The sequence below is a fragment of the Equus asinus genome, chromosome 13 (genome assembly GCF_041296235.1).
Source record: "Equus asinus isolate D_3611 breed Donkey chromosome 13, EquAss-T2T_v2, whole genome shotgun sequence".
In the NCBI taxonomy this organism is placed as follows: domain Eukaryota; kingdom Metazoa; phylum Chordata; class Mammalia; order Perissodactyla; family Equidae; genus Equus; species Equus asinus.
Window position 1 is genome coordinate 60,789,069 of NC_091802.1, and position 25,508 is coordinate 60,814,576.

At 45.6% G+C, this 25,508-nt stretch overlaps 1 protein-coding gene across 2 annotated transcripts in view; it reads right to left on the bottom strand.

Moving 5' to 3' along the window:
• NPLOC4 (NPL4 homolog, ubiquitin recognition factor) overlaps nucleotides 1–25,508 on the bottom strand; it is a 68,911-nt gene that overhangs the window by 8,462 nt on the left and 34,941 nt on the right. For both annotated transcript variants that reach the window (XM_070483829.1, XM_044745975.2), the window contains 2 exons: nucleotides 4,088–4,159; nucleotides 1,118–1,213 (listed from right to left, as the gene is read on the bottom strand). In XM_070483829.1, the coding sequence (XP_070339930.1) occupies nucleotides 1,118–1,213; nucleotides 4,088–4,159 (168 nt within the window). The remainder of the gene's footprint in view (nucleotides 1–1,117; nucleotides 1,214–4,087; nucleotides 4,160–25,508) is intronic.

Below are 25,508 nucleotides of genomic sequence, written 5' to 3' on the forward strand. Positions count from 1 at the left end.
GTTGATCTAGGGCAGCTTGATAATGAGGATGAGGAACTGTGTGTGAGGAGGTGGAGGTGGGCTTTTGCAACACTAATACCTTCAGCAGGATGGAAAAAAGGAGATTCAAAAGTGCTAGCCCGGGGCCGGCCCCATGGCCGAGTGGTTAAGTTTGTGCGCTCTGCTTCGGAGGCCCAGGGTTTTGCCAGTTCGAATCCTGGGTGCAGACATGGCACTGCTCATCAAGCCATGCTGAGGCGGCGTGCCACATGCCACAACTAGAAGGACCCGCAACTAAAAATACACAACTATGTAGTGGGGGGCTTTGGGAGAGAAAGGAAAAATAAAATCTTAAAAAAAAAAAAAAAGAGGGCTACCCCACTAAGTGGCTCTGCACCTCTAAAGCACCCCGAGTCCCTGGACAGACGGGCAGTAAAGAGACCCACAAGTCAGAGAGGTTTTGTAAACAAACCACTGCTTCAGAAGAAAACCTCATAGATATTCTGTAACCAAGCCATTTTCTGCAATGCCTGTTAACAAATTAGGATCTAAGAACAAACGTGTGTACACAGACCGTCCATGTGGCACACGCGCAGTCAGAGCATTTCCGATCTGGCTGATCTGCTGGTGAGAGGGGAAGGCCACAACGTGGGACATGTTGAATGACATCAGCACCATGTGCTGGAAAGCCTGAGGGGCCAGGCCATACAAGGCCCACAGGGCTCAGACGGTGCCCAAGAAACAGCAGGTGACAAGGCAGGCCAGGGCAAACAGTGAAGCAAGACATCTCCATAAAGAGATAACACTGATTAACAAACAAATGAAAAAGTTCTTGCAAAAGGACACAAAGTGAGAAATAAATTTTGGGAAAAAAAGGAAGCCAACCAAGAATGGCCATTCTGGCAAATCCACAGGCCCAAGGACTTACGGGGATTTGCCTTTGTGTCATCCATCACCCCAGCCCCAGAGAGGGCCTCACGAAGATCAACAGTGTCTTAGAAAAAGGCCTAGCCAGGATTTGTCAAAAGAATGAACCAGGAGAGTTTGAAAGCTTGGTACTTTCTGGAAAAACAATACTGACACTAAATAAACAAGCAGTAGTTACTTTAAATTATGTTTCTAAAGACAAAGAGCTTACCTGTGTCTCACCCAATACATCCCGGTTTTCAATAGGAAATGGATTTTGCGAAATAGAAAAAGTATAAACTGGATCCTTGGGGAAAGTTGTTGTGATCTAATGAACAAAACACAAACCCGTGATAAACTGTGCTGTAAACAGGGGTGTAGACAATTGTCAAGTGCCCCAAAGAGCCTTGCACACATACACCACCCCCAGATCCCAAGTTTCAGCGGCAAAGAGCCCGAACTGCCCTACACTGAAGGAAGAGGGAACTCTTAGTACCACCTCTAGATGAAAATTCTGAAACTTTGACTCTGGGAGTCAAACTCAAGAACTATTTTTAATAATTTTTGAGACTGCACACCTGTGGGCAGTTTCTGTACACTGGCCCCTATAGTACCTGACTCTGGCCCCCTGGGACTACCCCAGGTGCAGCTCCCCTGTGATGAGCCTCTCACCCAGGTGCTTTCCTGCACCATGGAGGAACTGGAGAGTGAACTACGGGAACAACGGAGGAGGCGAGGAGGCATGTCAGGAGCTGCCTCTGCTCCCAACTCTGGAGGGCACTGCAGAATCAGCCTGTGAGGGTTTTGAGAGATGCAATGACCTCTAGCGAGCTTGCTAAAGGCCCTTCTAAATTCTGGAGGGCCTCGCTCCAGAGGGGAGGAGAGTGGAGACCTCTGAGATGCAGGGCCCAGCTCTCCTGCTCTCCCTGAAGATGCTGGAGCCAAGAGCTGTGTTCAAAGGGTTGTCTGAGCCCTTCATTTGGTTCAGACACGCTTTAGAAACAACAGAGGGCATTTTGAATCTAACATATAATCCACAGAAGCTACGGACAGTGGTAAACGTGCAAGAATCAATACAAATACAGTTCCTCATTCCTCCTGGCAGATGCCCCTCCCCACAAAAACACCAGAGTGTGAGCTATCAGCCACCTTTTGGTCAACGCAGCTTTTCCTCTGCAAAATGACACTAGAGGCAGCAGATTACACCTCATCCAGATTTAGGGCAGCTATTCTGGTTCCTTTGGGACTATTTCTAAAGAATAAAAATGTTGTCCTGGTCTGTTTTCCACATCAGCAAAGGCAGCGAGCTGTTTCAGGCTGGCTGGCCGAGGATTCGCTGTGCCTGTGCCAGCACTCTGAAGGATGAGCTGAGCTGTCAGCAGCAGCCCCCACCCAAGCCTTACTGGTCTTATTGAGACCCGTAGCCACATGGCGAAGGGTATGGACTTAAGCTGCAGTGCTGTGTACTAGCTGCTTGGCCTCTGTCAGCTAGGAATCCGAGGCCTCACTTTGCTCATCTGCAAGATAAAGATGATCCTAGTGCCTACGCCTCCTAAGGCTGCTGTGAGGATTAAATGCGCTCAGACGTGCAAAGTCCTCAGAACCGGGCCCAGCACACAAAGGGCTCAGTCTCGGCTGCTGTCATAGTTCCAAAGACAGTGGAGTGTCTGTCCGTGCTGCAGAGACAAAGGTCTGTGGACTGCTCGGGTCCCTCCCTTTGGGAAGGCAGAGATGGTAAGTAGACAGGCGACAGAGAATACCTACTAGTAAGTAAACGTGGAATTAAGAGAAGTATTTGTTAGACTTGCAGTTGCCACTTGGAGAACAACCGAACCACAGTTCACCTGGCAGTGTGTGACTATTTCAGATGGCAGAGGGGAGAGGAGGCAGGGTGTTGAGCACCTGGTCTGATGCTTAGATCCTCTCCCTACCCAGCCTGCCTCAGGGTTGACTAGCCCAGACACCTCCAGAGCATGGGCACGGAAGCCCAGAGGAACGCAGCTCATCCCTCTCCCTCCTGAAACAGCTGCAGGTCAGGAGATTCGAGGACATTAGACGGCCCCAGTTAGGCTATGGATCTGGAGCCAGCAGAGGAGCTGAGCACACTTGGCTGGGCACCTGCTCTCAAAGGAATGCTTCAACCTCCTTCCACAGGAAAGGAGAGCTTGGGTATCACAGGGCAGAACGTTCCCTCAACAACCACATACCACTGAAACAACGCACTAAGGCAAAACTTAGCTCCTTTAGGGAAGAAAGGGGAGGCGAGGCCACTGGGAGGGAAGACCTTAGAAAGCTGGCTTTAAATCATGCCGACTCCTCCTAAGTGTATATTCCATCAATCTGCTTTCATCTTAATTACACCCTAGGTAGTCTAAAAAACAGATGCCTTACGGCCTAGGTAATAAATATGTTCTCTGGAGCTGTCAACTGGAATGGAGCATCGATGGGCTCAGCTCATGGGGACCTGCTGCTCCAAATGCGATGCGAGTTTACAGCCTGAATCACATGCCCATCCCAAGTCCAAATGCAACCCAGACAGATCCTGGCAGGCAGCAGTGAGGAAATGAGCCACCTCCCACCCTCCCCTTTGGACAGAACTCTCAGTGTCAGGCCTTCATGCTGCAGCACTCCGCTGCCCTCTGGCCTGGGGCCACATCTCTGTGGCCAGAGCACACCCCCAGAAAGAGCTGAGACTTTGGGAACATGCACTGGAGGCAGTAACCCTCTTGGCTCCTGGACTCCCCTGAAACCACACTGGCCCTCACTCAAGAACAGATAACCGCTGTGTCCCCTAAGGACCGACTCAGACAGAGTGGCCTCCATGAGCCTGGCTGTGGCAGGTAAGCTGTGACCGGAGCGGCATGTACACACTCACACAAGGAGCCACTGGGGCTCACTGACCTCAGGGCTGCTCAGTCCAGCTGCTGGTTCTTTGTTCCACTTTAGTTTGGCAGAGGTTAACATCTACATTGTTTTTAAGGAAATAAAAAAACTGAAAGTAAAAGAAAAAGCCCTTAAAACTGTGAGCTTTTCGGGGAGGTCAGGAGCTGAGTGATCCAAACACCTCCTAGGTGCCTGTCCTACGCCAGGCCGATGTGCAACTGTCCAAGCCGCTGCTGCCCTTGCACGGCCACCACCTGGCAGACCTGACCTCCAGTGCACCCACTGGGAGCGTGGGGCAGTGGGGACAACACACACTTACGTCTATGATCAGATACTCCACAGGCAGGGGACGGGCCAATTGCGTGATCTCGTTGCCAAACTTGTCTATGTCCTGAAACAGGAAACAAAGGTGGATGGCATGAGTGAAGGTGTGGTGACCAGTGACATGTTTTTCCTTTCACATGCTCGTCTCACCTTTCACATTATTACAATTCTGTTTTGTGGAAGATTAGCCCTGAGTTAACATCTGCTGCCAATCCTCCTCTTTTTGCTGAGGAAGACTGGCCCTGAGCTAACATCCGTGCCCATCTTCCTCTACTTTATATGTGGGACGCCTGCCACAGCATGGCTTGCCAAGCGGTCCACACCCAGGATCCAAAGCGGCGAACCCTGGGCCACCAAATGGGAATGTGTGAACTTAACTGCTGCACCACCGGGCCGGCCCCCATCATTACAACTCTTGCTGAAGTGTACGAAAAGCAGAAAGGGAATGTGCAAAGTTTTGCAATGAATCCACCTTCCCTCATTGTTTGGAGCTCTTTATGATGGCCATAAGATGAGAAAGCAGCTATACTCTAGCCGAACAGGAGTCTCCACTGAGAGAACGTGTTTGAACCTCATGCCGCCCCCACCCCCGACTCCCCACCCCCCACACCGCTCGGCACTCCAGCCTGGTCCTAAAGCTGCCTGAGCCATGGGCCCAGGGCTCCCGCTTGCCCCTCAGGCTGCACCTGTGCCCTCTCCTCTTCCACAAGCTCCCTCAGTCTCAAGTCTAAATACTAATTCTTAACAATCTTACACCTCTGAAAACCCAACTTTATGGAAACTTAATACTCGAACAGCAATAAAATAAGTACACACATAAATGAGTACACACACACATAAATACGCAGACATGGAAACCTCCACCACCAATCTGTCCAAGTCTACACTTGTTTTGCTTTGTCAGATGCACGGAACATAAAGTTTAATTATGGGGAAAAATGGCCAGCATATGTTCATTAATCATAAAATGACAATTAGATCTGATTTATGTCAAACATGCTGAGTTCAAACAGAGCTCTAGAAATAAATTCATAAGAACCGACGCTTTTCATTAAAGATTCTGCAAGAGGGGGTCATATTTTCTATCTAAGTCATCACTTCACATTATATAAATCATTCATTGAGTCATATATAAATTATACATCCATAATTTCCAATTATGGGGCCCTACATAAAAGTTTACGTTTATTAAAGCTCTCAGACCTGAATGGATGCCAAGCAGATCTCCCTGAGGCTGCGGGGTGAAGCAAGGCCCGCCGCCCCCCCACATTCACACCTTCCCCAGTGTCAGAGCCAACCTTTACAGGCTGCTGCTAAGTTAAACCACGTCCATTATCTTAATGGACACCCAGAGGCCCCATTTGGCCCTGCTCCCTTTGTGTAGAAATTAACATTTCTGGTCTGCAAACCTCTCAGGTTATCCATACCTTCTCTACCTTCTCTCTAGCCACAACCTACAGAGCTGCCAACAAGAACTTGCCCCTTTGCCCTCCCAGAAAATGGTCCAAATGTATCTAACCAGCTGGCTATACAAGGAGCATTAGCACCCCATCAAAGGACACATTCCTCGAAACAACACACAGCTTGTGTGCTTGCCTTCCTCTGAAGTCAGAAGTACTTTCCATTCCATCTGGGTAAGAGCCATTTGTCCTTCCCCAGGACAGGTGGCTGCCCTGTGTTTCCACGGCAGTCAGGTTGGCCCAGCTTTCCATGGCTCTACTGGCTTTGTCAGGGGCAGCCCAAGATAGGACCCTGCTGAATGGGTCCTGGGGCCCCAGAAGAGGCAGTTTCTCGATGGAGGAGATACGGTAGGAGGCGGGAATCAAATCCAATCAAACTAAATCACCATTTCCAAAAATACACGCTTGCCCCTACAAGAAAGGACCTGCAACAACTCACACATAATTAGCCCATCTGGAATTCATCTTCAAATCTAATTAAGCTCTAATATGCAGAAACATTTTCCAGCACCTGTTCGCTTTAATCTTCCCCTCCAGGGATTTTCTTGTTAAATGCCCCTCTCTCTTTTTTTTGTGTCCTGCTATTCTATTTCAAATTTAACTACCCAACTGTACCTTTCTGCTCCCCAAGAAAATAAAGGTGTTGTATCCCCCTCTCTTCCCTGGGGGGAAAATCAGGTAGCATCAATCTCTCCCCCATGCCTTCACTCAAATGTTTTTGCCAGCCAATCCCTAGCCCCATACACCATTTTAAAAGGCAATTACTTTTTATGGGCGTTAGCAAATGTCAGGCGGAATACACTAAGAGGAAGACATCTTAATTCTAAGTTTGGCAGCTGCCAAAGTGTCAGCAGTTTTATCTCCACCTGGGGCAAGACACTGGGAGAGTGAGAAATCCAGGTCCCCAATGCCATTTCACTAGCTGCTATCAGGCACATCTGGAAATAGCGCACCACTGTGGTGACATCAAAGAGAAATCCAAGGATCTCTGTCTTTGTTAGCTTGAAAGCACATGGGCTTTGTGCCAGGACAACAGCAAACCCCACTGATTGGGTGGCTCCATCTTGCTTCAGAAAAGGTGAACCAAATCCTTAATGTCTTGCTTTTCTCTTTAAAGAACTCACAAGAAGGGTAACTAGTGACACTAGTAGCTTGATCAGAGACTTCACAGGATAAAGAAAAAACAAGGCTGTCAGAACAAATGTCCTTAAAGAATCACAGTTTAGGAAAACAGTCTGGTTGAGAAGAACCTACAGAGCACCTGTCAGATGCAAACAGAACCAGCAGCTGACCACTTTTTAGGTGCTCACAGTGCCTGGTCCAGGCTCAACACTGCGTGCACAGAACCACTGGGTCCCCAACGCATGATGAAAATATGAAGGGCCACAAAAATGAGTTAACCTGCCTGAGATCTAACAGCTGGCAGGGACAGAAGAGGGGTTAGAGACCAGGTCCATCCACATCACAACTCAGGACTGAGCAAGAGAACTTGCCCCTCCTGCTCCTCAGCACAGTGCTGGCACCGTGGGGTCGGCACATTCCAACTCCACTCCTGCTCTCGGGGATCTTGCAGGCGCAGGCCCCTGCCCTGACAGCAGACTTATACCGAGCAAGACTCGCCATCTCCAACTCAAGGCAAAGAATGAAAACCAAGCTTGGAGGTTTTCCCTAGACTGGAATACTATGCTAATATGTTGTTCAGAATCTCTTCCCTTGTTAGCAATTGCCTGATTAACTGACAAACTTTCCTGAATAGCGCTAGAAGCAAATATGATCTCCTGTGATTAAAATATTTGTTTAGGGGCCAGCCCTGTGCCTGAGTGGTTAAGTTCGAGCACTCCGCTTCGGCAGCCCAGGCTTTCACCAGTTTGAATCCTGGGTGCAGACAAGGCACCACTCATCAGGCCATGTTGAGGCGGCGTCCCACATGCCACAACTAGAAAGACCCACAACTGAAATATGCAACTATGTACTGGGGAGATTTGGGAAGAAAAAGCAGAAAAAAAAACCCAAACACATTTATTTAAAAAAGTTGAATATGGGGCTGACCCGGTGGCACAGTGGTTAAGTGCACATGTTCCACTTTCGTGGCCTGGGGTTCACTGGTTCGGATCCCGGGTGCAGACACGGCACCGCTTGGCAAGTTATGCTGTGGTAGGCGTCCCACACATAAAGTAGAGGAAGATGGGCACGGATGTTAGCTCAGGGCTAGTCTTCCTCAGCAAAAAGAGGGGGATTGGTGGCAGATGTTAGCTCAGGGCTAATCTTCCTCAAAAAAAAAAAAAAAAGTTGAATAGTGCAGGGCCTTGCCCTAACAAATACAAAAATGTATTATGGAGCTACAATAAATAGATAAATAAATAATGGATTATGGATCTCAATGTAAAATTAAATCATAAAAGCACTAAAAGAAAACATAGGTAAATACATAGCTTTGGGGTAAAAAATTACTTTCTAAGTATGATAACAAAGGCAGAAATTATAACGAAAAAGGATTAAGGTATCTTTGAAATCAGAAAATATTTCAGCTTCTTTGTATGAAACATATAAAGAAAACGATAGCCTGATAGGTGTTTGCAACACGTGACAAGGGTTAACACATACAAAGACCTCACAAACGAAAGCAAAAGTGATGAATCACCTTACAAATACCTAAGCTCACACAGAGGCAATACCCATAAGAGACTCCTGGGTAGGGCAAAGGGAGTACAGGGAGCAGGGTCCTGAGAGCAAGGCGCCTGGTCTGGCGGGTGGGCAGAATGAGGGTGGGGCTAGTCTGTGGCATAGCCTGCGAGTGTAAACTGTGAGACCTTCTAGGTGTAAATTTGGGAGGATACAGGAAACTCTTGAAATATGTCATCCTTCAACAAAATAAGGTCAGTTCTGAGAATCTGTCCCAAGTGATTGAGAGTACAGAGAGAGCTATAGATGGCCCACAAAGCACTGTTGGTAAGCAACAGATGCTGGGACAAACCCATGTCTGGATGAGGAACAACGTGTCAGTAAACGATGGCCCTCAGAGAGCCCCATGCCCTCCACGGCCAGCTCCTTGAAGGAAGGATGCCCCTGACTGCCCCCAGGTCACTCCTCTATGCTGCAGGCACTTGTCAGCTCTTCCTAGCCTCTCAGCGCTGACCCCACACCCACCCTTCATGCCAGGAATCCACCCTCCTGGGTCAGCCCACTAAGAGCAGTCTTCTGAGGACTCTATCCTACACCCTCTCTGTCTTCTGAACAACCTCAGCTCCTCGCATCCACTTCCAGGGCTTCTATGCAGATAGCCTTGAAAATGGCATTCTCGGTCCATACCTCTCCCTTGCTGTCCTACCACATCAAATTTTAAACATGGGGCATCTGAAAACCTCCACCCCCGACAACCGCCTCCACCCTGTTATTCATCACAGTTTACGGCTCCAATACCCACCCACTCACCCAAACCACAGATCTGGTTCCCTCCTGGGATCTCCCTGCGATCCTGACAGGCCTATGGGGCTGTCGGCTCCAGCACACCTCCTCCATCCCCAAAGGCCAAAGGAGGTCGATACATGTCACCTGGATTACCTTCTCACTGGGCCCCCCAACTCTGTACCCAAAATGAATCTTCCATAACAGTGACCTCCCCTCCCCATCAACCTGGTTTCCAGCTCCTTCATAGTGCATCTCATATTGAATTTCAGGCCCACCTCACATTTCTCTCCTGCTGCCCTCTCCTGGCTCAGCCACCAATATTTGATGCTTGCACTGCTGCAAAAGCCTCCTGTCTCCAGACCACTCTTCATGCCACATCCAGCAAGAATGCTCCAGAACCACCTTCCACCTCTCTTTCTGTGGCTCCCCACCGCCTACTACACCCTTCATAAGCACACTCCAGCTGGACTGAGCCTTGGCCCTCTGGACGTGTGGCCCCTGGATGGGCTCCCTCCCCACCTGGCTAACTCTCACACTCTTCAGGTCCTGGAGCACCCTGCCACACCACACCAGAACACCTCAGCAGGAACTCGAGGAGGAGGAGGGGACCAAGTGTGACTTGCTCACCACTGCAGTCCCAGGACCTGGGCATTAACATCTGGCACAATATCTAAGTCTCAACTAAACACAGGCTTCATGGTGATGCCATTATCAACTTACACAAATCCATGCATGCACAGCAGCATGCTGGAAGGACAGGTGAAGGCTGGTGTTGAGGTGTCTATTTTCTTCATATTAATCTACAATTTCTGACTTTCCATAATACACCTACACTGGATTTCATGTTAATACAATGTTCTGCATGTTAATTTTTAGAAGACTCGCACTCCTGATGCACATGAAATCGTGAGCCGTGATCAAGCACCTGTCTGCCTCCAGTCAGCCCCTCGCCCACTGCCTGAGAAGCTCACATCACAGACCTCCAGCACCTCTGCCTCCTGCCTCACTCTCAGCTGATAACTTGGCTTCCCGTAAGCAAACTGAACATCCAAGGCTCCCACATCGCAGCCCTCCTGCACCCACCCGCCAGTTCAGCAGCTACGTCTGCCTCCTGCCTGGTACTACATGTCTCTAAATGCTCTAGAACCCCACTACCCAGGCGACAGATTCTCCCTCCTCCTGTCTTCTTAAGGACATCACTCAGCAACTTTCTCCTTCCTTTTACATCACCAAAAACCCCTCTCCACCAGACCAACACTAGCAGCACACACAGGCTGTTGGTGAGAGTCATCACTCTCGTGATTAAAATAATTCAAACAAGAAAACACTTTAATCCTATTTCCCACACCAGCACTGTCCACTGCCCTACCTCCCTTCACAGCAAAATTCCTTTAGAGTTGTCTGCCTGCTGTCTCAATTCTTCCCTTGTCTCTTCCTTAAACCCATGCTAAACAGCCTCTCGCCCTCTATGCAAGCTGCTCTTCAATGTACTGATGGCCGTGTGGTACCTGTTAACAGCACCCCCATTGTGGACTTACCAGTACCTTTTGACAGGAAACCCTTTCTCCGTCTGGCTGAGGCTCCTCCCGCGCTCCCTGGGGTGCATGCTCAGTCTGCATTCCAGGCCTCTGCTGTGGCCCACCTGTCCATGTTGGAGGCGCAGGGCTCAGCTGGACCTTAGTTCTCATATCTGTCCAGACTCCCTGATGATCTCTTCCAGGATAATGGCCCTGAACACCACCAAAACACTACAATTCTAAACCCACATCCAGGGTCCAATCACTCTCCTGAGCTGTACCTCACCCACCCCCAGCCAGGGTGACAAGGGAGACACTGGCACCACATCTAAAGCTGAACCAAGGCACCACTACCAGCCCTAACAACAACCAGACACAACTAAAGTAGCCATCAGCAGAAGATTAATTAAATACATAAGATTTGGCCACATACTGAATAAATGTACTCATTTATTCTGTATAATTACAATTTTTTAATTTATTAAGAGAACAGGGGCCGGCCCCATGGCCGAGTGGTTAAGTTCATGTGCCCCACTTCGGCGGCCTGGGATTTTGCAGGTTCGGATCCCGGGCGCAGACATGGCGCCACTCGTGAGGCCACACTGAGGTGGCATCCCACATGCCACAACTACAAGGACCCACAACTAAAATATACCACTATGTACTGGGGTGCTTTGGGGAGAGAAAAGCAGGAGAAAAAAAGAACAGAAAAAGAAATGAGGAGGAACTATACCAGATGCAAACAGTGCTGTCATTAAATAAGTCTTTTCATGTCTTTCTGCAGGGATCAAGTGTGCTACCACGAACATGTATAACTTCTGCTTTAAATTCTAAAGGACACACGGGTGGTATAAAAGCAGCCCAGAAAGATGGAGGGAAAAGATCATCCCTCCACCCCAAATGCCTAGGAGATGACCCACAGCAAGCACTGAATCTCTTAGGAAAAGGATCTGGCTTTTTAAAAAACACACACTAGATATTACACACATAGGTCTTCAATTCCTTCTTCAGCATCCTGGTATCTTTATGTACCTCTCTCCCCATCTTCCCAGCAGGCACTTTCACCGGCTGCACGGAGTTTCCCAGGACAGACAGACCTGAGCTGTAGACAAGTGCTGCCCTCCTGGTAGACCTTCAAGCTTTCCACTCCTGTCCTCGGTGTGAATGCACATATAAATGTGTCTACATACAAGCATAAACACCTGCATGTGTGTCTTTAAAAAACAAAAAATTAATTGGGAGACTCTATACACAGGTACATTTTTAAATTTACATCATGAGTTTTATCCCATATCTTTAAATAATTTTCAAACACAGGCCTTTAGTGACCACATAATATTCCACCATACAGGGGCCGGCCCGGTGGCACAGCGGTTAAGTGTGCACGTTCTGCTTTGGCTGCCCAGGGTCTACCGGTTTGGATCCGGGGTGCAGACATGGCACCACCCATCAAGCCATGCTGTGGTAGGCGTCCAACATACAAAGTAGAGGAAGCTGGGCACGGATATTAGCTCAGGGCCAGTGTTCCTCAGCAAAAGGAGGAGGACTGGCAGATGTTAGCTCAGGGCTGAGCTTCCTCAAAAAAAAAAAAAAAAAAAAAAATCCACCATACAGATGTATAACAATTTAATGCCCCCTGTTATTGGACATTTAGATTGCTTCCAATTTTTGTTATCACAGATAATACCATGATGAACAGCTTTAGACAAATATTGGTACATGTCCTGTTTACAAGGCATATTTTAAAGCCAATCCCAGAGCCCACAGGAGGACTAAAAGGATTACTTAAATGTTTGCTTTCATGGGTCTCTTTCCTCAAGCTGATATTTCCTGAAACATATGAGAAATGAGTCTCTCAAATCCTACAGGGCTATAAACCAATCCTGGGAAGCATTTCTAGCCTGCTCTCACTGACAGGCAAGTAAGCAATCTGAGAAAGGAGAGGCATGATTAAGGAAATAACACATGTTCCATGACAAACGGGAGCTCATTTCTTAAGTGCAGGAGACTTACAACAAGACATGGAAATAAAAAGCAAATTTCAACCTGATAAAGGGTATTACAAAAAAAAACCCAACTACACACTCATAGTTAATGATGAAATCTTTTAATCTACGATTAAAAACAAGACAAAAGTGCTGGTCACTGGACATTGTTCAGAAGCCCTAGCCAGCAGGAAGAGCCAAAAGGAATGGGAAGGGAGAAACAGAAGTGTCATTCCTGGATAATATGCTCATCTGTGTAGAAAACCCAAAAGAATAAACATATAAATTAGAGGAATGAATAACAGATGGCAAAGTTGCTGAACGTAAAAATTTACCAGTTTCAAACAGCAACAGTTTGAAAACATAATTTTAAAAAGATGCTGTGGGGGGCCCGCCCCGTGGCTGAGTGGTTAAAGTTCTGCACGCTCCACTTTGGCAGCCTGGGGTTCACATGTTCGGATCCCGGGTGTAGACCCACTCCACTCATCAGCCATGCTGTGGAGGTGTCCCACATACGAAGTAGAGGAAGACTGGCACAGATGTTAGCTCAGGGCTAACCTTCCTCAAGCAAAAAAAGAGGAGGACTGGCAACGGTGTTAGCTCAGGGCAAATCTTCCTCACACACAAAACGGAAGCCGTTTATAATATGTAGAAACTACAAAGCACCTAAGAACAATCTAACAAATGATGGGCAAGACCGTCGTGGAGAAAATCCTAGCCTGAGACATCAAAGAACATGAAACAAGTGCAGCCCCTCCCCATGCTCGGAGGGGGCTCAGCATGGAAAAGAGACTGATGAAACCCTAATGAGACCTGCTTGTTTTCGTGTAACTTGGAAGCCAATTCTAAAATTTACATGGAAGAGAAAAGGGCCAAGAACAGTCAGGCTGTAATTCACCAGATACGCAGAACAATCATAAAGCTGCAGTGACTGAGAGCACGGCATGGTGCTGCTGAGGAAACTGACCAAAGGGACAGCACGGAGTACAGAAACACCCAGGACCACAGACACAACTGATGACACAGAAGCACCGCAGACAAGCAGGGAAAGAGGAGGGTTCTTTTCCACACACGGTGTTCAGACAGTTCATTATCCATATGGTTAAAAAACTACCAAAGAAGCTGGGCCTCTACCTCACACCACACATTTAAAACAATTCCAGGTGGACTAAGAACCCAAACATGTAAGACAAAATTACAAACCTTGTAGAAGACAAGATAACAGACTATCTTCATGATTCAAAATGCCAAACCATAAAGACGAGTCTCAAAGCTGACTACACTGAAACGTAAGCCTTCTACATCAAAAGACACTATGACCGTGAAAAGAGAAGCTGTGCTGAGAGCTGGGACACAGCTAACTGACAAAGGGTTAGGATGCAGAATATATAGAGAACTCCCAGAAATCAATTAAAGAAAGACAAAACCACCCAAGGAAAAAAACAGGAAACAGACTTGAACATGCACTTCACAGGAGAAAGGAGCTCAAGCTCACTTCTAATCAGGCCAGTGCAAGTCACACTCGACGAAATACCATCGGAAACTCTGAATGGTGAATGTGGCACTCGTACACGGGTGGAGTTTAATTCTGTACAACTGCCCTGCTCGTGGTGGGGCGCTGTGCAACAGCTGACGTGAATGACCACCACACACGGGTCTTAGGCAACAGAACGGTAAGTGAACACACAAGTCTCTGAGGATCAGGAAGAGCACAATTTCTCCTCCATCAAGTGCAACAGCACGCAAAACTAACAGGACCTGGGTTAGGAAAACAAACATATGAGGGAAAACTAGGAAGGAAAGCAAGGAAATTGTGCTTGACACTAAAGATAGCAGTCATCTCTTGAGGGGGTAGAAAAGGAGACGGAAGCAGAGAGGTGAGTCCAGGGAACTTCACAGCCCACAGGAATGTTCTGGTCATTAAACTCCGGCATTTAGTATTATGTGATTTTTATTCCTTAAATGTATTTTATTTTAAAAACTTTGAAAACAGAGAAACAGACGGCAGTTTGATTAATGTGAAGTGATGTGTTCATTCATATTGTGCATGAAAGGGTTTCCTGAGCATGTGCTGGGGTTGAACCAGGCCCACATTACTGCTAAGTCCCCTGCTACCAGTGCCAGAGAGTCTGCGTGAAGAACCTGAGATGTAAAACACACGTTGAGCTTTTCAATGAGGACACCAGGTTCTGTCATTGCCCACAGACCAGCAGGCTTTTCTAAAAGGGTTAAACGAGCGGCCAGCCCGGTGGCCGAGTGGTTAAGTTTGTGTGCTCCACTGCGGCAGCCCAGGGTTTCGCCGGTTCAGGTCCTGGGTGTGAACATGGCACCGCTCCTCAAGCCACGCTGAGGCGGCATCCCACATGCCACAACTAGAAGGATCTACAACTAAAAATATACAACTATGTACCAGGAGTGCTTTGGGGAGAAAAAGGAAAAAAATAAACTCTTAAAAATAATAATAAATAAAAATAAATAAATAAATAAAAGGGTTAAATGAAACCATTGTCCAAATGTTCAGGATAGGGCCATCAGAACCACCAGGTCTCAGGTTCTAAAAATTAGTCAAAACACTGATTTTCTATTACAAAACATAACATTATAAATACATCTTATAAGATAGGAACTTTGGGGAGAAATAGCTAATCCTCATATCTATTCGTAGCATGGTGAGATTTGATGTCTGAAAGTTTAATAATGATTTAAACCGAATGCTTATTCTTTTGGAACAGAATCAAGAGCCCAGAAATAAAGACATGAGTCTACGAACAGCTAATTTTTGACAAGGGAGCCAAGAACATACAATGGAGAAAGGAAAGTCTCATCAATAAACGGTGCTGGGAAAACTGGACAGCCACATGCAAAAGAATGAAAGTAGATCATTATCTTACACGATATACAAAAATTAACTCAAAATGGATTAAAGACCTGAATGAAGACCTGAAACCATGAAACTTCTAGAAGAAAACATAGGCAGTATGCTCTTTGACATCAGTCTTAGCAGCATATTTTCAAATACCATGTCTGACCACACAAGGGAAACAACAGGAAAAATAAACAAATGGGACTACATCAAATTAAAAAGCTTCTGCACAGCAAAGTAAACCATCAACAAAATGAAAAGACAATCTAACAATTAGGAGAAGATATTTGCAAATCACAAATATAATATGAGGCTAATATCCAAAATATACAAAGTACTCACACATCTCAACAACAAAAAAACTAACAACCCGATTAAAAAATGGGCAAAAGCTCTGAGCAGACATTTTTCCAAAAAAGATATACAGAGGCAAACAGGCACAAGAAAAGATGTTCACCAACGCTAATTATTAGGGAAATACAAATCAAAACTACAATGAGATACCACCTCACAGCTATCAGAATGGCTATAATTAACAAGACAAGAAATAACAAGTGTTGGAGAGGATGTGGAGAAAAGGGAACCCTCATACACTGCTGATGGGTGTGCAAACTGGTGCAGCCACTATGGAAAACAGTAGGGAAATTTCTCAAAAAGTTAAGAATAGAACTACCATATGATTCAGCTATCCCACTGCTGGGTATTTATCCAAAAAGCATGAAAACACAAATGCGCAAAGATACATGCACCCGTATGTTCACTGAGGCATTATTCACAATAGCGAAGACTCGGAAACAACCTAGGTGTCCATCAAGGGAGGAATGGATAAAGAAGATGCAGTATATGTGCACAATGGAATACTACTCAGCCATAAAAAAGATAAAATCTTGCCATTTGCCACAACATGGATGGACCTTGAGGGTATTATGCTAAGAAAAATAAGTCAGAGGGAGAAAGTCAAATACTATATGATCTCACTCATAAATAGAAGATAAAGACAACAACAACAACACACACACAGATACAGAGACTGGACTGGTGGTTACCAGAAGGGAAGGGAGTAGGGCGAACAGGATGTAATCTAGACAGAAATCAAAATATAATGATATACATCTGAAATTTATATAATGTTAGCTCAATAAAAAAAATTTTTTTTAAAACCCTAATGATTTGTCTTTTTTTTTTGGCACCTGAGCTAACATTTATTGCTAGTCTTCTTGTTTTTTCTTCTTCTTCTCAAAGGGGCTTCCCAAAGCCCCCAGTACGTAGTTGTAATATTCTAGTTGTAGGTCCTTCTAGTTGTACTATGTGGGATGCCACCTCAGCATGGCCTGATGAGCAGTGCCATATTCGTACCCAGGATCCGAACCAGCAAAACCCTGAGCCACTGAAGCAGAGCACGCAAACTTAACCACTCAGCCATGGGGCTGGCCCACGATTTATCTTTTAAGTACCTGATGTACAAAGAGGATCTGTCTGAGGGTGAGGTCTGCGCTATCAAATCAGATAATTTTTTATTAAATCGCCCAGGGGGTGGTAGGGGAGAGAACAACAGTTCCTAAATGAGGGCTTAGGAAACATTTCCTTACAAGACTGATATGGAGCACCCCTTCCTATTAGCTCCTTTACCGCGCCAAGTCGGAGAGGTCATCCGACCTGTCAGGAAAGTCTGACTTCGTCCCTCAACCACAATATGTAGTCGGAAAGGAGCAGACACAGCAGAGCTGCCATCCTTTGTTCCGCTAGCACTTCCGGATACACAGTTGACAGGAAAAGCACGCTGAAGCCTTAGGACACAGACCTCTACTTGCTGGCCTAGCTTTTCCAATGAGGCTTCCGAGTCTCCCGCCCCAGCTCCTGGAGACCCCACGGCCCCTCAAACTGAGAGCAGTGCTAATTCATAAGCAGAAATAAAGCCTTCATTCCAAAGAGTTGAGGAGGAGACCAAGAGCAAGGACAAAACCACTGCCGTGCAAACAGACGCCCACTCCGTTCCTTTCACTTGCCAGGGCTTCTCTCCCCATCACCCTATTAACACACACACAACAACATGAATGACCTAATTCCAGATAGTAATTCGGCCCTTACTCCTATCTGTGAGGAAGTGAATTCTTGGTTACAAGTTAGGCCGTCTCCAGCTTCATAAGTCACTTCTCAGGACGAGGCCTCAGAGCTCCTCAGCTTCTGGGTGTTCTCGCAGTGGTCCACTGTGCCCCACAGGTGATATGCTACTCGCACACAACTGAATGTTATCGGCAACAAAAAGAATAAAGTACTACACGCTACAAACATGATAAACCTTGAAGATATTATGCTAAGTGGTGAAAGAAGCCAGTCACAAAAGACCACATATTGTAGGATTCCATCAGGCAAACCTACAGATAGAAAGCAGACTGGTGGCTGCCAGGAGCAGAGAAGGATGGGAGGATTAGGGCAGGACAGCTAAGGGATGCAGGGTTTCTTCTTTGGGAAACAAAGATGTTCCAAAATTAGATTGTGGTAATGGCCACACAACCCTGTGAATACACCACACACCACTGAACTGTGCCCTTTACATGGGTGAATTGTATGGTATGCGAATTACATCTCGACAAAGCTGTTTAAAACTTTAGATTTGGTAGGAATAATATAAACAACAATAAAACAATGGCTACACATAGAAGGAAACTACCTCAACATAATAAAGGCCATGTACGACAAACCCATAGCCAACATCATACTCAATGGGCAAAAACTGAACCCCATCCCCCTGAAAACAGGAACGAGATAAGGATGCCCTCTATCACCACTCTTATTTAACATAGTACTGGAGGTCCTGGCCAGAGAAATCAGGCAAGAAAAAGGAATAAAAGGAATCCAAATAGGGAGGGAAGAAGTGAAACTCTCGCTGTTTGCAGACGACATGATCTTATATATAGAAAACCCCAAAGAATCCATTGGAAAACTGTTAGAAGTAATCAACAACTACAGCAAAGTTGCAGGGTATAAAATCAATTTGCATAAATCAGTAGCATTTCTATACTCCAGTAATGAACCAACAGAAAAAGAACTCAAGAATACAATACCATTCACAATCGCAACAAAAAGAATAAAATACCTTGGGGTAAATTTAACTAAGGAAATGAAGGACCTATATAATGAAAATTACAAGGCCTTTCTGAGAGAATTGGATGACGACATAAGGAGATGGAAAGATGGAAAGACATTCCATGTACATGGATTCGAAGAATAAACATAGTTAAAATGTCCGTTCTACCTAAAGCAATCTACAGATTCAACGCCATCCCAATCAGAATCCCAATGACATTCTTTACAGAATTAGAACAAAGAATCCTAAAATTCAAGGGGGCAACAAAAGACCCCGAATTTCTAAAGCAATCCTGAGAAAAAAGAACAAAACGGGAGGCATCACAATCCCTGACTTCAAAACATACTACAAAGCTACAGTAATCAAAACAGCATGGTACTGGTATAAAAACAGGCGCACAGATCAATGGAACAGAATTGAAAGCCCAGAAATAAAACCACACATCTATGGACAGCTTATCTTTGACAAAGGAGCTGAGGGCATACAATGGAGAAAAGAAAGTCTTTTCAACAAATGGTGCTGGGAAAACTGGAAAGCCACATGTAAAAGAATTAAAATTGACCATTCTTTTTCACCATTCACCAAAATAAACTCAAAATGGATTAAAGACCTAAAGGTGAGACCTGAAACCATAAGGCTTCTGGAAGAAAACGTAGGCAGTACACTCTTTGACATCAGTATTAAAAGGATCTTTTCGGACACCATGCCTTCTCAGAGAAGGGAAACAACAGAAATAATAAACAAATGTGACTTCATCAGACTAAAGAGCTCCTTCAAGGCAAATGAAAACAGGATTGAAACAAAAAAACAACCCACTAACTGGGAAAAAATATTTGCAAGTCATATATCTGACAAAGGCTTAATATCCATAATATATAAAGAACTCTCGCAACTCAACAACAAAACATCAAACAACCCAATCAAAAAATGGGCTGGAGACATGAACAGACATTTCTCCAAAGAAGATATACTGATGGCCAATAGGCACATGAAAAGATGCTCATCATCGCTGATCATCAGGGAAATGCAAATCAAAACTACACTAAGATATCACCTTACACCCGTTAGAATGACAAAAATATCTAAAACTAATAGCAACAAATGTTGGAGAGGTTGCGGAGAAAAAGGAACCCTCATACACTGCTGGTGGGAATGCAAACTGGTGCAGCCACTATGGAAAACAGTATGGAGATTCCTCAAAAAACTAAAAATAGAACTACCATACGATCCAGCCATCCCACTACTGGGTATTTATCCAAAGAGCCTGAAGTCAGCAATCCCAAAAGTCCTGTGCACCCCAATGTTTATTGCAGCACTGTTTACAATAGCCAAGACGTGGAAGCAACCTAAGTGTCCAGCAACAGACGAATGGATAAAGAAGATGTGGTACATATATACAATGGAATACTACTCAGCTGCAAAACAGAACAAAATCATTCCATTTGCAATAACATGGATGGACCTTGAGAGAATTATGTTAAATGAAATAAGCGAGCGAGAGAAAGATAATCTGTGTATGACTCCACTCATATGAGGAATTTAAAATTATGGACTAAGAACAGTTTAGTGGATACCATGGGAAAGGTGGGTGGGGGGTGGGCACAAAGGGTGAAGTGGTTGCACCTACAACATGACTGACAAACATTAATGTACAATTGAAATTTCACAAGATTGTAACCTATCAATAACTCAATAAAAAAATAAATAAATAAAAATAAATAAAACAATGGCTACAAGTGCATGCATCAATTAAAAAACTGCTGAAAGATTCAAATCATTTTAAAGAAACTAGACAATCAAATTTTGACCTGGATATCTTGGACACGGTATAATGGCCACAGGAGATAATCCTCAACAATAGATACTACAATCAGGAAAACTTGGTATAATTAAAAATGTTCAGGGCCAGCTCCAGTGGCCTAGTGGTTAAGTTCGGCGCTCTCCACTTTGGTGGCCCAGGTTCGGTTCCCAGGCATGTACCTACACCACTCATCTGTCAGTGGCCATGCTGTGGTAGTGAGTCACAGACAAAAAGAGGAAGATTGGCAACAGATGTTAGCTCAGGGCAAATCTTCCTCAGTAGAAAGAAAAAAAAGTTTAGCCTCATTAGTGATTGAAGAAGTACATGTTTACATGTCAAGACACTACTTGACAACATCAAGTGTTGGCGAGGATGTGGAGAAACGGGAACTCTCATCACCTGCTGGTACCTGGTCAAACACAACACCACAAATGCCACCTCCTAGCAATTCCATGCCAGCCTCCAGGACTCAGAGAAACTCGCACAATGTGTGCCAGGATTGAGAGACCAGAGTTCAACAGCAGAGCTACTCACAGAAGCAGAAACCTACACGCCAGGGGCGCACCCAGCACAAGCAGAACAAGCCAGACTGTGATATGTCCCACACATGGTGAAGATGAAGCTCTTCCAGCAGCACAGATCCACACGGATGCAGCTCAGAATCAATACAAAGAACACGAGGGAAGGTCACAGAAGAAATAATATCATATGTGGTCCCATTTAAATACAGTCCAAAAAGGCGTACAAGGATACATATACCTGGTAAAAATAACAAGAAAAGCAAAGGAAGGATGAACACGTTGGGGAGGGGCTCCCAAAGGCTTTTCTGGTGCTGGTGATACGCCCTTTCTCAAGGACGAAGTCACGTGTGTTTTATTATTGTTATTTACATATTTTATTGACTCTTTTATATGTAGGCTGTTTCACAACAGAAACAATTTAAAAACAGATCATGATGAATTAAACCTTTACAAAATATGCCTGGTAAGAAATTCATTCTAATGAAAATAAACATCAATACAACAAAAAGGAACAAGAAAAACATTACACCATACTGAAAAATCATCAAGGAATTAAATTGATTTAAATGTCATTCACTCTAGAGAACTGTCTTGACAAAAGTCATCAATATTGGTATCAATTGTTTAAAATTATTTTCTTCATAAACACAGTGTCTAAATATACTTGGGGCAAGAGAAACTCTCATCAGTGTGGACACTCGTTCATTTATGGAAAGAATGTCAGAGACACTAACAACGGTACCAGGAGGAGCTCTATTCTGCAAGTGCTGCCTTCAAGCCTCTCTCAGCAGGTTATTTTAGAACACACATTCCTGGGAATGAAAACATCTGGAAAGGGAATCAATTCCAAAGCTTTGTGCTTAACTAGAAAGAGTCAGCAGAGATAGCAGAAAGAGGGAAAGCTTTGGGCCAAGTTTCATGTGGGGTATTTGGCTCAACAAACAGGACTTTTTATCCATTCTAGAATTCTCCATTTGTTAGGCCACTAAAACATTCAACTGAGTACTTGAAGTATTCCACTTTTAAACTGTTTACAGGGCCTCGAGGCCCTCACAGAGTACTGGCAGCCCCGACTCTGTCGTCAGAGCAGCTTCCACCCGCGCCTCTCCCGTCTGCCGGCTGCGCTAACTTCTCTGAGCCTCCATCTCCTCAAGTGGAAAATAGGGAGGATGGCAATGAAGATAATAATAACAACAACCACAGCGCCACTGAACTCCACGGCTGCCGAGGGCTAGAGAGAGACCTGTAAAGTTCTTAGAAAGCAGGGAGCACGTCGGAAGCCAGCAACTATAATTCCTGCGGGTCCCACTGTGGACTTACAGGCAAATGAGGGCCACATTACTAGAATGAAAGCAAGCTCCTTCTTAGTTATCAAAGAACTGCAAGGAAAATTCAAGAACAGAAACATGATCAGGAACAATAAAATATTTCAAAAGTGGGCAAGAATGTTAAAAAGATATCCGGACTCCCCCTTCCTAATAGGATACAAGAGGTCATGGCAGGTAAGGCTCCCACTTACAAGAGAAAAATACATTATAAAAACTGCATTTTTAAAGCAGTTAACTGTGGAACCAACAAAGATTACTGAGGATTAAACTGACCAAACCCCCCCAAGGGGGAAACTGTTCAGAGGGTAGCAGACAGTGTTCCCCGGGCGATATACTGATGCTGGACTGAAGACCTGCGTTTGGCTGGGTCACACAGAGCCAGTGGCGGGAGAAGAGAGAGCAGCAACGCTTTTAGTAGGTGGTGGGGTGGGCTGGACCTACAAAACCGGAGGTCAGGGACCTTAAGTATAAGCCCGGTTCCCCCACAAAATACTGTTCAGCTCTGAGACGTGTGGGAGGCTGAGCACCTGAAGGGCAGGTGACAGCCCCTGTCACCTCACCGTGGTTAGGCCACGAAGACCTGCTGACAGAAGGGGCCTGGAAACCAAACAGGCCAGCAATGAAGACTTGAGAAAGCGATCAGTGACACTGAGACTCTCACCACTCCTGGGTGCTAAGAGCCTGAGTTCAGGGAAACGTGCCCAGCAGAGACTGCGGCTTCACACACAGTGCCACTCCCTGCCTCAAGACAATGCACAACTTGTGAGGTATACGGGGTGGGGGGTCCACATGTTTAAACCGCATGAGGCAGCAGCCAAGCTGGAAACATGAATGGGACTAAATCTCCCAGTCTTTCAGGGCTGAAGAGACAAAGATCTCAGTCCCACCGTCCTCTTACAAAGGGCTCTCATGTGGAAACTCTGGAGGACGACACCATATGAAAAGGCAAGAATCAGCAGTAGACTCAGTCTTACCCAAACACAAGTCAGATCTGACCCAGCTAAGTACTACTTCAATGTAGGCAGACAGCCCACCACCCGTTCCCCCACTGGAGGACAGGAAAGCCCTCTCTGGTGGAAGGACCCTCTGAGATCCACAGTGGGGTTTTTTGGGTTTTTTTGGTGAGGAAGATTGGCCCTGGGCTAACATCTGTGCCGATCTTCCTCTTTTTCTGTTTAAGGAAGATTGCCCTGAGCTAACATCTGTGCCAGTCTTCTATTTTGTATGTGGGATGCAGCCACAGCATGGTTTGACAAGTGGTGTGTAAGTCCGTGCCCAGGATCCAAACCCATGAACCCCGGGACACCAAAGCAGAGAATGGAAACTTAACCACTACATCACCGAGCTGGCCCTGGCATCTATGAGTTTTTTAATACACCATGACCAGCACACAACAAAAACTTACTAAACACATGAAGAGGAAAGACAGACAATCCAAAGAAGAAACAGACAATAGCTGCAAACCCACAGATGATAAAAATGTTCGACACAAGGACCTTAAAATAACATGATTACAACTCATAATTAGGAGAAAAAAAAAAAAATCAACCAATCAAATCTGATCCAGAAATGACAAACCAAATTTAAAAATACACCAAAAGAGTCATTATAAATGTATCCCACATGTTCAAAAAGTTAAGTTGAAACATAAAAATGTCAAATTAGGAGTTGGCACAGTGGCCTAATGATTAAGTCTGTGCACTCCGCTTCAGCAGCCCAGGATTCACAGGTTCAGATCCCGGGTGCAGACCTAGCACCACTCATCAAGCCACACTGTGGCAGCATCCCACACAAAATAGAGGAAGATTAGCACAGATGTTAGTTCAGGGACAATCTTCCTCACCAAAAAAAAAAAAAAAAAAAAGGTCAAATTAAACTTCTACCAATGAAAACTACAACATCTGAACATCTGAGATGAACAATACACTAGATGGGATTAACAGCAGATAGACATCACAGGAGTAATGATGAATAAACTGAAAGACGTAGGAATAGAAACTATCCAACATGAAACAGAAAAAACCCAGACGAAATAAAACGAATGGAGCGTCAATGAGCTGTGGGACAACTTCAAGCAGCCAAATGCACACAGGTGATTAAAGTCCCCAGAGGAGAGGAAACAATCAAAAAAACCTGAATGGCTGTCAAAGGCAGAATTCTAAAAACGGTCCTGAAATGTTTCCCACCCTCCTCCCGAGGGCTGTGAACATGATGAGAAATCATGCCCGTGAATGAGGTCCCTTGCGTGGCAAAGGGATTCAGCAGGTGTAATAAAGGTTACTGATCAACTGACCTCGGGATCTGGAGAGGACCTTGATCACCCAGATGGGCCCAATCAAAGGACAGGGGCCCGCACAGCTCGTGTTGGTGGCAGAAGTCAGAGACAGGCGCTCCTGGGCCTTAAGAGAGAAGCAGCAAACGGCCATCCTGAACTGCCCAGGGCCAGGCACCACGTGACCAAGAGCTGACAGCACATTGGACCTCAGATCAAACCAAAGCCCCCGCTGACGCGCTGTGACCTGGACAGCCCTGAGCAGAGCAGGCAGCTGAGCTGTGCCCCTACTCCTGGCCACAGAGCCGCGAGGGACAAACGGGTGCTGCTGACAGCCACCAAGTCTACAGCAACTGGTCAAGGCAGCAACAGAAAACAAGCACTACAGCCAAAAAGAACACTACCAGCTCAGAGACCCCAGATGCTCAACAAACCCCAGACAGAGGACACAGGAGGAGAGCCACGCAGGCACATCATCATCAAATTGCTAAAAACCAGGGATAAAGAAAGAATCTAAACAGCAGCCAGCAGGAAAAGTCACACTACGGACAGAGGAACATATGAGGACAGCCGACTTCCTGTTGGAAACACTGTGAGTGAGGAAACAGTGGAGCAAAACCGTCAATCTAGAATTCTTTACATGGCGAAAATATCCTTCAAAATGAAGAGAAAACACTCAGACATACAAAAGCTGCCCTGCACTGTAAGAAATATTGGAGTTCTCCAGGCAGCAGAGCACTGCCAGATGGAAACCCAGGTCTGCCTGGATTGGGAACCAGAAGGAGCCTTGATCACGACCAGGACCAACTCCCGAGCTGAGGATGAGAAGCGTGTCTCCAGTCCTACAGGGAAGCACCTAACTCCTACATGTTCAAACTAGACAACATTTTTCAATAAAAATAGTTTCATAGCTTTCACAAGAAACAAAGATTGAGAAATGGACAAGTACCAGGGCTGGCCCCCGGACCAAGTGGTTAAGTTCGAGCACTCTGCTGCAGCGGCCCAGGGTTTCACCAGTTCAACTCCTGGGCGCGGACATGGCACCACTCATCAGGCCACACTGAGGCGGCATCCCACATGCCACAAATAGAAGGACCCACAACTAAAAATACACAACTATGTACTGGGGGGGCTTAGGAAAAAAATTTTAAATCTTTAAAAAAAAAAAAAAGA